An 11,876-nucleotide genomic window follows, 5' to 3' on the forward strand; every position below is an offset into this window, starting at 1 on the left:
ATTTTAATCAGGCAATACAGCTCAAAGGCACAATAATACAAAAATATGTCCCATTGGTTTTACTTTTAACAATAAAGAAGCTTTTTACTTCCATTGTCCTCCAAGAGCTGCTGAATCTCCTCTTTACTTCAGTTTGCTCCTTAAATCATTAACCTTGGTTTGAGAGCCAGGTAGCAGCAGTGATCCCTTCCCTTCACACACATGGTCTCTTCACAGAACAAATGCAAGGGGACTATCAATATCATGGCCACTAGAGGGAAGTCGACAACAGCTAATCTACAGTTTTAAAAACCTAGAGGGAATTATTGAAGAACTGATAGAGAATCCAAGAGTGAAAGTTGGCCTTGCCTTTCCTATCAACCTGGAAAAGAGTCTAAATATATTTTAACTGCAACACTTCAAGTCAGCTAAGCTCTTCAGCAAAGCCAGAGAACACCAGACATTAATTCATATCTCTTCTCACAATTTACAGAATATAGTCATTTGAAATGTATTTTATTAATCAATACTTGAACATAAATATAGATGTGGTTATTATCACACGTTTGACAGTGCAGAATGTTATATTTCCCTGAGTAAAGGTGAAAGTGAAAAGTTGATTTCTGCTTGTCAGGATAAAAAGCTACATGCTACTGTAATATTAATTTACAGTTGCAGTCACAGTCACAGCTCCCATTGCTGCCTCAGAAGCATGAAGAATGGAGATTTAGTATTTAACCATTACTATTAATTTCATGGTTATTTCATGGCACTATAAAATAAAGGTCCACTGAAAATACCTTCCTGTTTTTCTGTTTTCATTGCCAATCTGAAATAAAAAAGCTAAGATCTATCTCTTTAACTGATTCCTTTCTGTGCTATCATCTAACTAGTACAGGACATAGGGAGATGGAGATATAAGGTAAAGGGAACATCGGACAATAGACTGTATTTAGCTGGATAGAAACTCACTGGACTATCTACAATGAACACTTGGAGAACGACATCTATATGGGTGTCTTACTGTAGAAACAAGTCATGAGAGATGAGAGATGGAAAGTATTGTGGTTACCATAAGTCACGTTGACAGGAAGACTGCAAATGTAAATTAGATGTTAGCTAAATCTGTTGCAATGCATCACTTCTCACTTCTGGGATGTTTTGTCATACATTGTCTCTGTTCAAATTAACAGGTGTGCCTTGTTAAAACTATGTTGATGTGTTATTGTAGAAACAAGTCATGAGATATGAGAGATGTATTGTGGTTACCACAAGGCATGTTGACAGGAAGACTGCAGATGTAAATTAGATGTTAACTAAATCTGTTGCAACGTATCACTTCTCACATCTGAGACATGTTTTGTCGTACATTGTCCCTGTTCCTATAAACTTAATACATCAAAATAAATATATTCTACCGTTATTGTAGCCTACATTAAGAATGACACTTGGGTGGTTGATGAACAAATATTTAGTTGTATTGTTATTCTTTTTTTCGTGATCACTGTAAAAGGTTGTTGTATTGAGTTACATTTTATCAGGAGTTACAGACACCTGAAAAAGATGGGAGGCACTCGATAATAAAGTATTACTTAGATGTATTATTAACACTCTCTAATAAAGTATTACTTAGATGTATTATTAACACTCACAATGGACACATTTCAGCCATCAAGCATTTGTCAAGTACATTTCCCTATGGGACATAATGTAATTAATTACTTCATCCATGTGTTAATGCTGTATTGTCTAATACTTACTGTAGGACCTCACAGAACCATGGTTCTCATAATTGAAAGAAAGCCTCATTATCCACTATGCACCACAGTTCTTTTATTCTCTTGTTGTATCAACTTAGAAACTTGATACATTATGGACACTTTCAAGTCAACACAAACATGTCTAGAGGGCAGGGAGTTCCAATGCAAAGACACATTTTCTATGAAGTCATGTGACTTGGGCTGCTAAATCACACTCAAAGAGATGGCAGCATAACAGGAAGGATGGACCTAAAGGAGAAAGAACATTGTTGCACAGTGAATGATGTGACCATACTTGTATTACGAGTTAAAAAATAAAGTTGTATCTAGAGGGCAGGGAGTTATAACGCAAAGACACATTTTAGATGAAATCATGTGACTCTTCCACTACGATGGCTGGTTTCTACAAGAGGGGATATGGTGTATAAACAGTCATTTCCTCTTCTAGTCTCTGTGCTTTGAGTCGTAGTCTTTCTCCTCCCCCTAACAGTATCAACTGTGGGCGTCTAATGGTGACAGGGGCAGGAAGTTGTTCCCCTTGTCAGACGCTGCATGGCTCAACTAAGGTTTCCTGCCACTTTATCGACTCTGCAGTAGCTGACTTCTGACCTCACCTACTAAGAAAATTACCTCAATAAGAGCATTTTTACTTTAGCATTTGGAAGTTACATGCAACAAAACATTATTTATACAAATAAATCTATTAATTTTTGAACACTAACATTTGTTTATAAGATTGTTAGCTGTGCTTTTAGTTTACAGTCGATGCATCTTGTTGCCAATCGGCATTTCTCAACGAGTTCAAAGCACGTGAATGTATCCAACTGGTAATTCATTACCACCTTACCACTTGGCTATGAATGCAGAATCAGGTTGCTTTCCCCTGCTCAGATTTTGCATGCATCATAAATTACAGTCAATTCAGAAAATAATCAAAATTCCAATTTAGTAATTCTCCTTATTGAAAGGCATCGAATAGAAATTGATTTCAGTGTAATTCCTAACTTGACTAGAATGGAAATGGATTGATCCCAACCCTGACTGATAGAGAATAAGAGAGTGAAAGTTGGCCTTGCCTTTCCTATTAACCTGGGAAAGGGGCCTGAATACGTTTTAACTTGACCACTTTAAGGCAGGCAAGCTTTTCAGCCATGCTAGAGAACACCACATATTAACTGATTTCTCCTCTCACAATTTACAGGATAGGATGTTCAGAAATGTCCTCTAGCATTACTACTAACAGTATGAATATAAGTTTGATTTATTGGGTGGTTTGAGCCCTGAATGCTGATTGGCTGAGAGCTGTGGTATATCAGACCGTATACCACGGGTATGACAAAACGTTGGTTTTTACTGCTCTAATTACATTGGTAACTAGCAATAAGGCACCTCTGGGGTTTGTGGTATATGGCCAATATACCACAGCTAAGGGCTGTATCCAGGCACTCTGCGTTGTGTTGTGCTTAAGAACAGCCCTTAACCTGGTATATTGGCCACACCCCCTTGTGCCTTATTGTTTAAGTATACAATAGCTGCTAATTTTCAAGGACATTGTATTGATGCTATGAAAATATTGCTTTTGAGGTTTTGTAGCATTCTATAAAAAAATATTCATCATAGAATATAATATACATTAGCATGAGATTAATATTGCATTATGTAAGCAAGCATTATGTAAAAAGCTATCAACAGAATCATTATTTGTATCATTGTCTTTGTATGGCAGATATTAATTACAGTTGTTAGAACTGTTATAGGTTAATATGTAACATAAGTGCTCAGATGCTGGCTGCTGTTGTATTTGCAGAGTCTATGTATAATCATTTACAGTAAAATGGCTGTCCAAACCTAACATGGCTGCCCACAACAAGGAGTGAGAGTTAGGAAGTCAATCATTAACTTCATAATGACACCATGCCAACAGGCTCTGCTCTTTTACAACATGTTTGTGTAGAACATCATTGTGTGGTACAGCGTTCAGTAGATTTTCTAGCAAATTCAACAACAATATTTTTATTGTCAAAGTATTTTTCTGCCTTCTCTCTGACTCTCTGTTTCTTCTGTTTTAGCAAGTCTTTGTCCTCTCTTATCCGTTTCACTTGTCCCTGCAGGTCATCTATCTCTTTCTGTTTTTCTTGTAAATAAGAGTCTTTCAGATCCAGTGCCTTCATTGCTCGCTCTAATTGTGACTCCAGATCTTCCTTCTCTTTCAGTTATTTTTCGTACCCTCTTTTCAGTTCTTCCTCTCTCCTCTGGATGGCTGTCTCCACTTTTTGGTACATGTCATTGGTGTAACAGCTCCCTTCATTCTCTTTCACCATGGCTGTTACTTTATCCATCAGCTGCTTTACTTGCTCACGGTCGTCTGTGTTCTCATTGTTGAAGACGTGGTGTCTGTTTCCACAAGTCTCAACAAGCTGCTGCAGACCTTCACCAGCCGCCTGGATAAAGTCCTCAATGCTTTTCTTCTTTTTCTCCAGTGTGTCTCCATGGGTGAAGAGAATCATGGTGTGTCTCACTGCTGCTTCTCCAAAGATGTTCCTGATCCTTGCAACAGGGGTGTGGTCTTCGTCTGTAAAACGACCAAGAGCAACAACAAGCAGGAAGACATGGGGTCCAGGAGAGGAGAGGGCGATGCACTCCACCAGTTGGGTCCTCACTGAAGACTCTGGGAGTTGAGTGTCAAACAGACCAGGGGTGTCAATGACTGCAATGCTCATCTCTGTCTCACTGCTCCTATCACATTGTTTGGTCACAGACTCTGCAGCAAAATCTACTTTGAACTCAGTTCTCCCCAGGATGGTGTTTCCTGATGCACTCTTCCCTGCTCCTGTCTTCCCCACCAGAACAATACTCAGCTCGGAAACTACAAATCAAACAAACATCATTTTAGTTCAAGCCCATAACATCCACCTTATTGTTTTACTGTATGTGTGTGTGTTAATTAACAGCTATATTTTTATCAAACTAGGCCTACCTTACATTCTAAAGGAGACATCATGCTGGCTCTTCTCTCGTTTCTGCTTGAGCTCGCTGTAATATAATTAACACGTTTGCATCAACATATTGCTAAAGACATCACTAAGACAAATCACATTTCAGATAGGATTAATTGAAAATAAAAAGTAAACAGCACAAAACAACTGTCAGTGTATTTGGCCGTAAGCCCAGGCAGTGACCCAGTCAACCAGAGCAAGAGCTCATTTGCAGTTGGAGTTTACTGTTTGAGCCTGAATGCAGGCTATTATATGTTTAGAAAAATGTTTCTCCACGAATGATCAGTGAGTAAATTAAATGGTAGTTAAACACCTGGTAGGTAAAATTCTAATTTAGTAAGGGACTGTTGTCACACACTGACTTTAGTTATATTTGTTTTCTTTATTTTTTGGTTAGGTCATTGTGTGACAAGGGTGGTTTGTTTAGTATTTGTATTTGTCTAGTTGTTTTTGTCTTGTCTAGGGGTGTTGTCTATCTATGGGGATTTGGTATGGTCTAGGGATTGTAGGTTTATGGTGGCTTGAATTGGTTCCCAATCAGAGACAGCTGTTTCTTGTTGTCTCTGATTGGGGAGCCTATTTAGGTTGCCATTTTCCATGTTGGTTTTGTGGGTAGATGTTTTCTGTCTCTGTGTCTGTACCAGACAGGACTGTTTCGTTTGTTCCGCTTTGTTATTTTTTGTTCTAGTGTTCAGCTGTATTAAAAATCATGAACACGTACCACGCTGCACCTTGGTCCTCTCCTTCTTCCTCAGACGAACATCGTTACAACTGTAGGCCTAAGTTATTTATTACCTTTGAAATAACATTATTTTTTCATTCTTGTGGTACCAAAATTATATGAAATCCAACAGATCAAAATTAACATTAATCAAATTAAATCACATGTATTGATCACATGTAATAAATACAACAGGTGTAGACTACAGTGAAATGCTTACCTACGAGTCCATCCCAACAGTGATAAAAAGTAAGACAAAATATTTGCACTCAGAAAAAGAGTAACACAATAAAAACAATAACAAGGCTATATAAAGGAGTACCGCGTCAATGTGCAGGGGTATGAGGTAGTTGAGATGGACTTATGTTTTGTAAAAAAAAAAACATTATTATACACCAAAGTGAGTTACAGTAAATTAAACACAGTATGGAGTCTAGTGACTTTTCAAAATGGCGTGTTGTACTTTGAACATTTGGGGGGATAAATCACCCGAATGTACGCAATCCCCAACACCCATTGTGAGAATAAACAACAATGTAAACCTTATGTCATCATTATGCACTTACGGTCATGTTTTTCACATTGTGAAGTCGCCATCGCCGTCAATGTTGCCTGAAATTCCAAAATGTATTAACAACTTTGTTGGATTAATCTTTWGTCATGTGCATAGTACCGCCTAGTACAGTTTGAGATGAGCATGAAAGCCACAATCTGTAATTCGTCTTGCAGGCTAACTGCAGACCAACCCCTTTTTTTAATGCCATAAAGAGGGGTGGGCCTGGAGAAATGTACAAATTCTTAAACACATAAATATGCTATAGATGCAAGGACTGGAAGTCTGTGAAATGAACATGTATAGTTTAATAAATATGTTCTGTCTAGCTATAAATGTTTTGGGTTACAAAAACTTTTTTTACAAATAATGGAGTAAAACAACTTAATTGTTGTAGTTATTCTGACTCAAGCTCATGAAGCAGTTATATTCAAGCTCATGAGACGAGTTCTATTTGTAAATAATAATTTGGTGTGTATAATTTATTGAAATTACCAATGAACAGCAGTAATAATACAGATTGCGCCTTTAATATTGTGGGCGACCCATTTAAATTCACATAGTTAAGGTAAATTATAGATCTGTTATTCGCATGAAAGCAAGACTGATAAGCGGTGGATGGGTTCTATTAGCGCTATTTCTATGCTTCCCGTAGTTTACATTTTTACTTTCGCTTTTTTACGAGATTAAAACAACTGAAAATACGACTTAAATAGATATTTAACAGCTATTTAGATTGAGCAATTATTCTCTACATTATACCAGGTRAAGGCAGAGCGAGTTCTACATGTTGAACCGTGTAGTCCAGAGCTTCCATTTTTATCCAAAGGTTGCTACGTGTATTTCTAGGTTGGTGTTTAGTGTACATTGACTGTAGACTACATTGTACCATCAAACGATTGATAATGTTAAATCAGTAGCGTGATGATTGTACCAGATATGTCTTCATTGTAATCTACATGGATTACATTTTCCTGAGGACAAAGATGAGGTTCCAGGGGCTTGTTGAACCCTCAATGTTAGAGTATATATTACACTTGTTATAATGTCCAGTGCACAGTGCCCAACACACAGGAAGTAATAATAAAAACAAAGTGCATTGCTCATCATAATCAATAAAACAAATAACAGGAAGGCTGTGCGTCTTAAAAAATGTGCCTATTTCACACCGACTTTCCCTCTGAAGACTGGTTGTACCTGGTGCATGTTTGAAGGGATGGCAAACTGGTTGAACTGATGTCTATCATTCTTGTTTGAAAGGTTCAGTCAACTGTAAATGGTATGTACAATGACAATAAGATATAACAAATAAAGAGTTGCACACTATATATATATANTTTCACCTACGGACAGTCTTATTCAGGAATTAGATCGTCATTTAACTCTTACTTTACCAATGCAGAAGAAATGTCTTCAGCAAATGGCAGACACTGTGTTGGTTTGTATTTAAACGTTGGTTTATTAACATCTAATTTGTCCATTTAATTCACAACAAATGACCGTCATTGATCAATAGATTAGTCCTTGTTAAATTAGAGAGATGTAACTGCTCCAGAAGACCATGTTGTATGTTTTTACTGAACCTGTGTTCAACTAGACAAGTCAGTCAAGAAGAAATTATTATCTGCAATGACGGCCTACCTCTCCCAAACCCAAACCCACATGACGCTGGGACAATTGTGGGCAGCCCTATGGGACTCCCGGTCACGGCCGGGTGTGATACAGCCTGGAATTGAACCAGGGACTGTACTGACGCCTCCTGCACTGAGATGAAGTGCATCGCTGTGCCACTCGGGAGCCCCATTTTAAAGCATTATCATTTCATTTGACATTTGGCTCAATACCCTCATTATTAACCATTATTAAAAGGGCAGTGCAGTAGAAACGTGATTTCCTGTATTTTCTATATATCACTATTAAGTCGTTTATTATTTTGTAGTTTGTTCAAGTGTATTTTCGTCTTCGTTATTATTATAAAAATGATTATGTATTCAACCCACGCTGCATTTTGGTCCGATCCTTGCTCCTCCTCAGACGAGGAGGAAGACGAACGTTACAGAATCACCCACCAACCATGGACCAAGCAGCGTGGTAACAGGGAGCAACAGCAGCAGCAGCAGCGGCAGAAATCTCAACACTCCTGGACATGGGAGGAGATTTTAAACGGAGAAGGACCCTGGGCACAGGCTGGGGAATATAGCCGCCCCAAAGCTGAGCTGGAGGGAGCAAAAGCTGAGCGGCGGCGATATGAGGAGGCAGCACGGCAGCGCGACAGATACGAGAGGCAGCCCCAGAATTTATTTTGGGGGGAGGATAAAGAGGAGTGTGGCTAAGCCAGGTAGAAGACCTGAGCTCACGCCTCGTGCTTATCATAAGCAGTGCGTTACTGGTCAGGCACCGTGTTATGCGGTTAAGTGCACGGTGTCGCCAGTGCGTGCCCATAGCCCGGTGCGCTATAGGGCAGCCCCCCGAAAGTGTCATGTGAGTGTGGGCATCCAGCCAGGGCGTATTGTGCCTGCTCAGGGCGTCTGGTCTCCGGTACGCAGTTTCGGTCCAGGGTATCCTGCGCCGGCTCTGCGTGCTGTGTCTCCGGGGCGCTGGGAGGGTGCAGTGCGTCCTATGCCTACGCTCCGCTCGTACCGGACAAATGTGGGAGTGGAGCCTAAGGGAGAGGTGCGCGTAGTAGGCACTAGCTCTCCAGTGCTCACCCACAGCCCGGTTCAACCTGTGCCTGCACTCTCGAGGGTCCGGGCTGGAGTAGTATTCCAGCTTGGGGGAGTAGTGCCAAGGCTGCGCAACAGAGCTCCAGTGCTCCCCCACAGCCCAGTCCTTCAGGTGCCTCCTCCTAACACCAAGCCTCCTGTAGGTCTCCTCAGCCTGGTGGGTCCTGTGGCACACCCACGCACCAGGCTGTCTCTCCGTCTCCTCCCTACAGGTGTGCCCGTCTGCCCAGCGCCGCCTGCACTGTCCATCTTTCCAGCGCCGCCAGCACTTCCCGTCTGCCCAGCGCCGCCTGCACTGCCCGTCTGCCCAGCGCCGCCTGCACTGCCCGTCTGCCCAGCGCCGCCTGCCCGGCCATGATCAAACTGAAAATGACCTCACGACCTGGGTGGACATTAACCCAATCATAGCGCAGTAATGATACGACGGTAGAAACGCTAACCAATCCAATTCAGTATTGTTGAACACATATGATATTACCTCCCCGCTTCTTTTAAAAAAAAAAAAACATGTTGTACATATTTTTTAAGCATTTCATTTGAATACAATGCTCTGTAGTTTAACAAGGTACAGTAACCCATTATCTTTGTGGACCACTGGATAGAGGTTGTTTCTCAGTTTTGTGTGATGAGAAAAAGTGTGGTTGAATTTATTTCTGCCGCTGTCTTCTTATTGTCTCTGCCTTTTGGCTTATATATATCATGGTCGCAAGGAAAATATAATTAACAGGTTATAGAGCAAACAACGCAACTATACCAACACGTAATATGTTTTTTTTGGGGGGAGGGGCGGGCTTCCCTAGTGATTTTACCCACACCCTACACATACAAACATACAGTACCATGTCCAGTCAGCCACACTGGAATGAATAAAAATGACACCATATCAGATTCTATCCTCCAAGGGCACACCAAACCTTCACATGCCATGAGGATCTGTAGACTGACCCAAACGTAAGGTATGTATCAGCCAAACCCCGCCTCCAACTGCAATTATGTACACCTGGAGACAAATACATACACCTGGGTTAATTAAGACATGCACATGTCACACATGTAAAATGTAATCTAACATTTACTTAGTCCTGTATTAGCAGACCAATATAGACGTCTTCAGCACGCCCAAATCCCCCTAACCAGTTGGCAAAGAAAATCGCATTACCCCCACCCCAACTACTTCCGCGGCTATGGGAAGGGCGATATCGGCGGATGCGTGCGATTTGAGACACAGCCCATGCAAAAAAACAGATATCTGTAGCTAAAACGGACAGATGTTGATGTTTTTTTTTGTACAATGTTAATTCAATTGCAGGCTGTGGGTTGATATAATTACTCTAAATGTTATTGTCTTTAATCTTAGATTCATGTTGCAGTGACTTTAGAGTGTATAGTTTTGGACTTTCAACTTTGCAGTGAAGTGTGTTTTCTGTTTTTATAAAGCTGATATTTACTATGGGTTGGGTTTGCACTGAAAGACACTGGACTGGAAATTAATAAAGTGCAACAGAGTGCAAATGTTTATAAAGTGTTTAATTGATTTTTAAAGGAAAAAAGACACAAACCATTAAGCAATATTTTTCCAGCATCAATACAATGTCCATGAAAATAAGCAGCCATTGTTTACTGTACATTTTACAATACCTGATGGATGCAACAAAACAAGCGGTCAAGTTGAGTTTTCAGTGACCCTTTACTTTACAGTGAATTAGTTCTGAATTGAATATGAACTATTTGCTCTTAGATAGTCATTCATCATGCTCCCACAGAGGGAATGGGAAGATGTATTATGCCTACTGTAAAGGAGAGACATGCTGTAGTTCATGTCTTATGTAGGCTGACAGGCAGAAACAAATGCCCTCGTTCAGGGAAATATAACATTCTTGACTCTCAAAATGTGCATTACCCAAGTCAATATTCATCACTAAGAGTAACAAGCAAAACATATGTTAATTATGAAAGTAGTAAAGCTAATGGACATTTCTGAACATCCTGTCCTGTAAATTGTGATAAGAGATAAGAGTTAATGTCTGGTGTTCTCTGTCTTGGCTGAAGAGCTTGGCTTCTTCCAGTGTTACCAGGTAGAATGTCTTATTTTTTCAGCCAGGCCACACTGTCAGTTCTTCAAGAATTCTTGCTACTTTTTCATGGTTTATTTTGAGTGCTCTCTAGTGGCTGTAATAGTATGGTTAATCCCATTATTTGCCAAGGTAAATGTCCATGGTTAGTTTTAAAAACACTTTACATTGTACGTCTCCAATCAGCTTCATGGTTCTATGTCTCTCATTGTAAATACAGTTTTTTTTTAAGAGAGTTGGCTATTGCAGATATAGGCGTATGTCCTATTATGGACTGTTAAAGATTATTATCAAGGCAGGATTGCATTTGTAGCTTTAGAAATAATGTATTGATAACTCATACATCATGGTTTGTTCAAGTCAAATACTTTATATACCTTTAGAAGTATTCATATTACAGTAGGTCTATTATATACAACACATTCAGTATTATGTCAAGAAAGAGAATAACAGTAAACAGTTACTTATTCTGTGACTGAAAATGCTTTATATATCAAATGTAGTGTTACAAGGCATTTTATTTTATTATTCAGTTCCTTACATCCACACTCAATTTCACAGCCATTTTGTCTGTGGTTAAAGAGTAAAGACAATGTATTTTACATACCAATATTTTGAATGCATTAAATGAATGATGAACTGCCTATTCTTTGTGGCAGTTAAACTGTCCTTATACAACAACCCTCAGTAATGGTGCAGTATATGACATTTGTAACGTTCGTCTTCCTCCTCGTCTTGAGGAGGAGCAAGGATCGGACCAAAATTGGGCGGCTCTGGCTGCTCCTGCTCCTGACTGCGGGCGGCTCTGGCTGCTCCTGACTGGCGGCGGCTCTGGCTGCTCCTGACGGCGGCGGCTCTGGCGGCTCCTGACTGGCGGCGGCTCTGGCGGCTCCTGACTGGCGGACGGCTCTGGCGGCTCCTGACTGACGGGCGGCTCTAGCGGCTCAGGACAGACGGGCGGCTCTGAAGGCTCAGGACAGACGGGCGGCTTTGAAGGCTCAGGACAGACGGGCAGCTCAGACGGCGCTGGACAGAGGGACAGCTCAGATGGCGTTGGCAGACGGCAGTGCAG

General features: G+C 40.4%; 1 protein-coding gene across 1 annotated transcript; it reads right to left on the bottom strand.

Annotated features, from left to right (window-relative positions):
- Positions 1–1,597: 1,597 nt before the first annotated feature.
- LOC112075439 (GTPase IMAP family member 4-like) lies at positions 1,598–6,141 on the bottom strand. Its single transcript, XM_024142440.2, has 3 exons — positions 6,023–6,141; positions 4,722–4,772; positions 1,598–4,605 (listed from the first exon to the last, which is right to left on the bottom strand). Exons 1-3 carry the CDS (start codon positions 6,051–6,053, stop codon positions 3,953–3,955), a joined length of 735 nt encoding a protein of 244 aa, XP_023998208.1. The 5' UTR covers positions 6,054–6,141; the 3' UTR covers positions 1,598–3,952.
- Positions 6,142–11,876: the final 5,735 nt, after the last annotated feature.

The sequence above is a fragment of the Salvelinus sp. IW2-2015 genome, unplaced genomic scaffold, assembly GCF_002910315.2.
Source record: "Salvelinus sp. IW2-2015 unplaced genomic scaffold, ASM291031v2 Un_scaffold3156, whole genome shotgun sequence".
Taxonomy (NCBI): domain Eukaryota; kingdom Metazoa; phylum Chordata; class Actinopteri; order Salmoniformes; family Salmonidae; genus Salvelinus; species Salvelinus sp. IW2-2015.

What these genes read in the sequence shown, in the direction of transcription:
- LOC112075439 (XM_024142440.2), bottom strand. Translation starts at nt 6,053, where the DNA reads ATGGCGACTTCACAATGTGAAAAACATGACC. An exon ending in ACAATGTGAAAAACATGACC is followed by an intron (nt 4,773 to 6,022) that starts GTAAGTGCATAA and finishes ATTATATTACAG; the next exon opens with CGAGCTCAAGCAGAAACGAG. An exon ending in CATGATGTCTCCTTTAGAAT is followed by an intron (nt 4,606 to 4,721) that starts GTAAGGTAGGCC and finishes TTTGATTTGTAG; the next exon opens with TTTCCGAGCTGAGTATTGTT.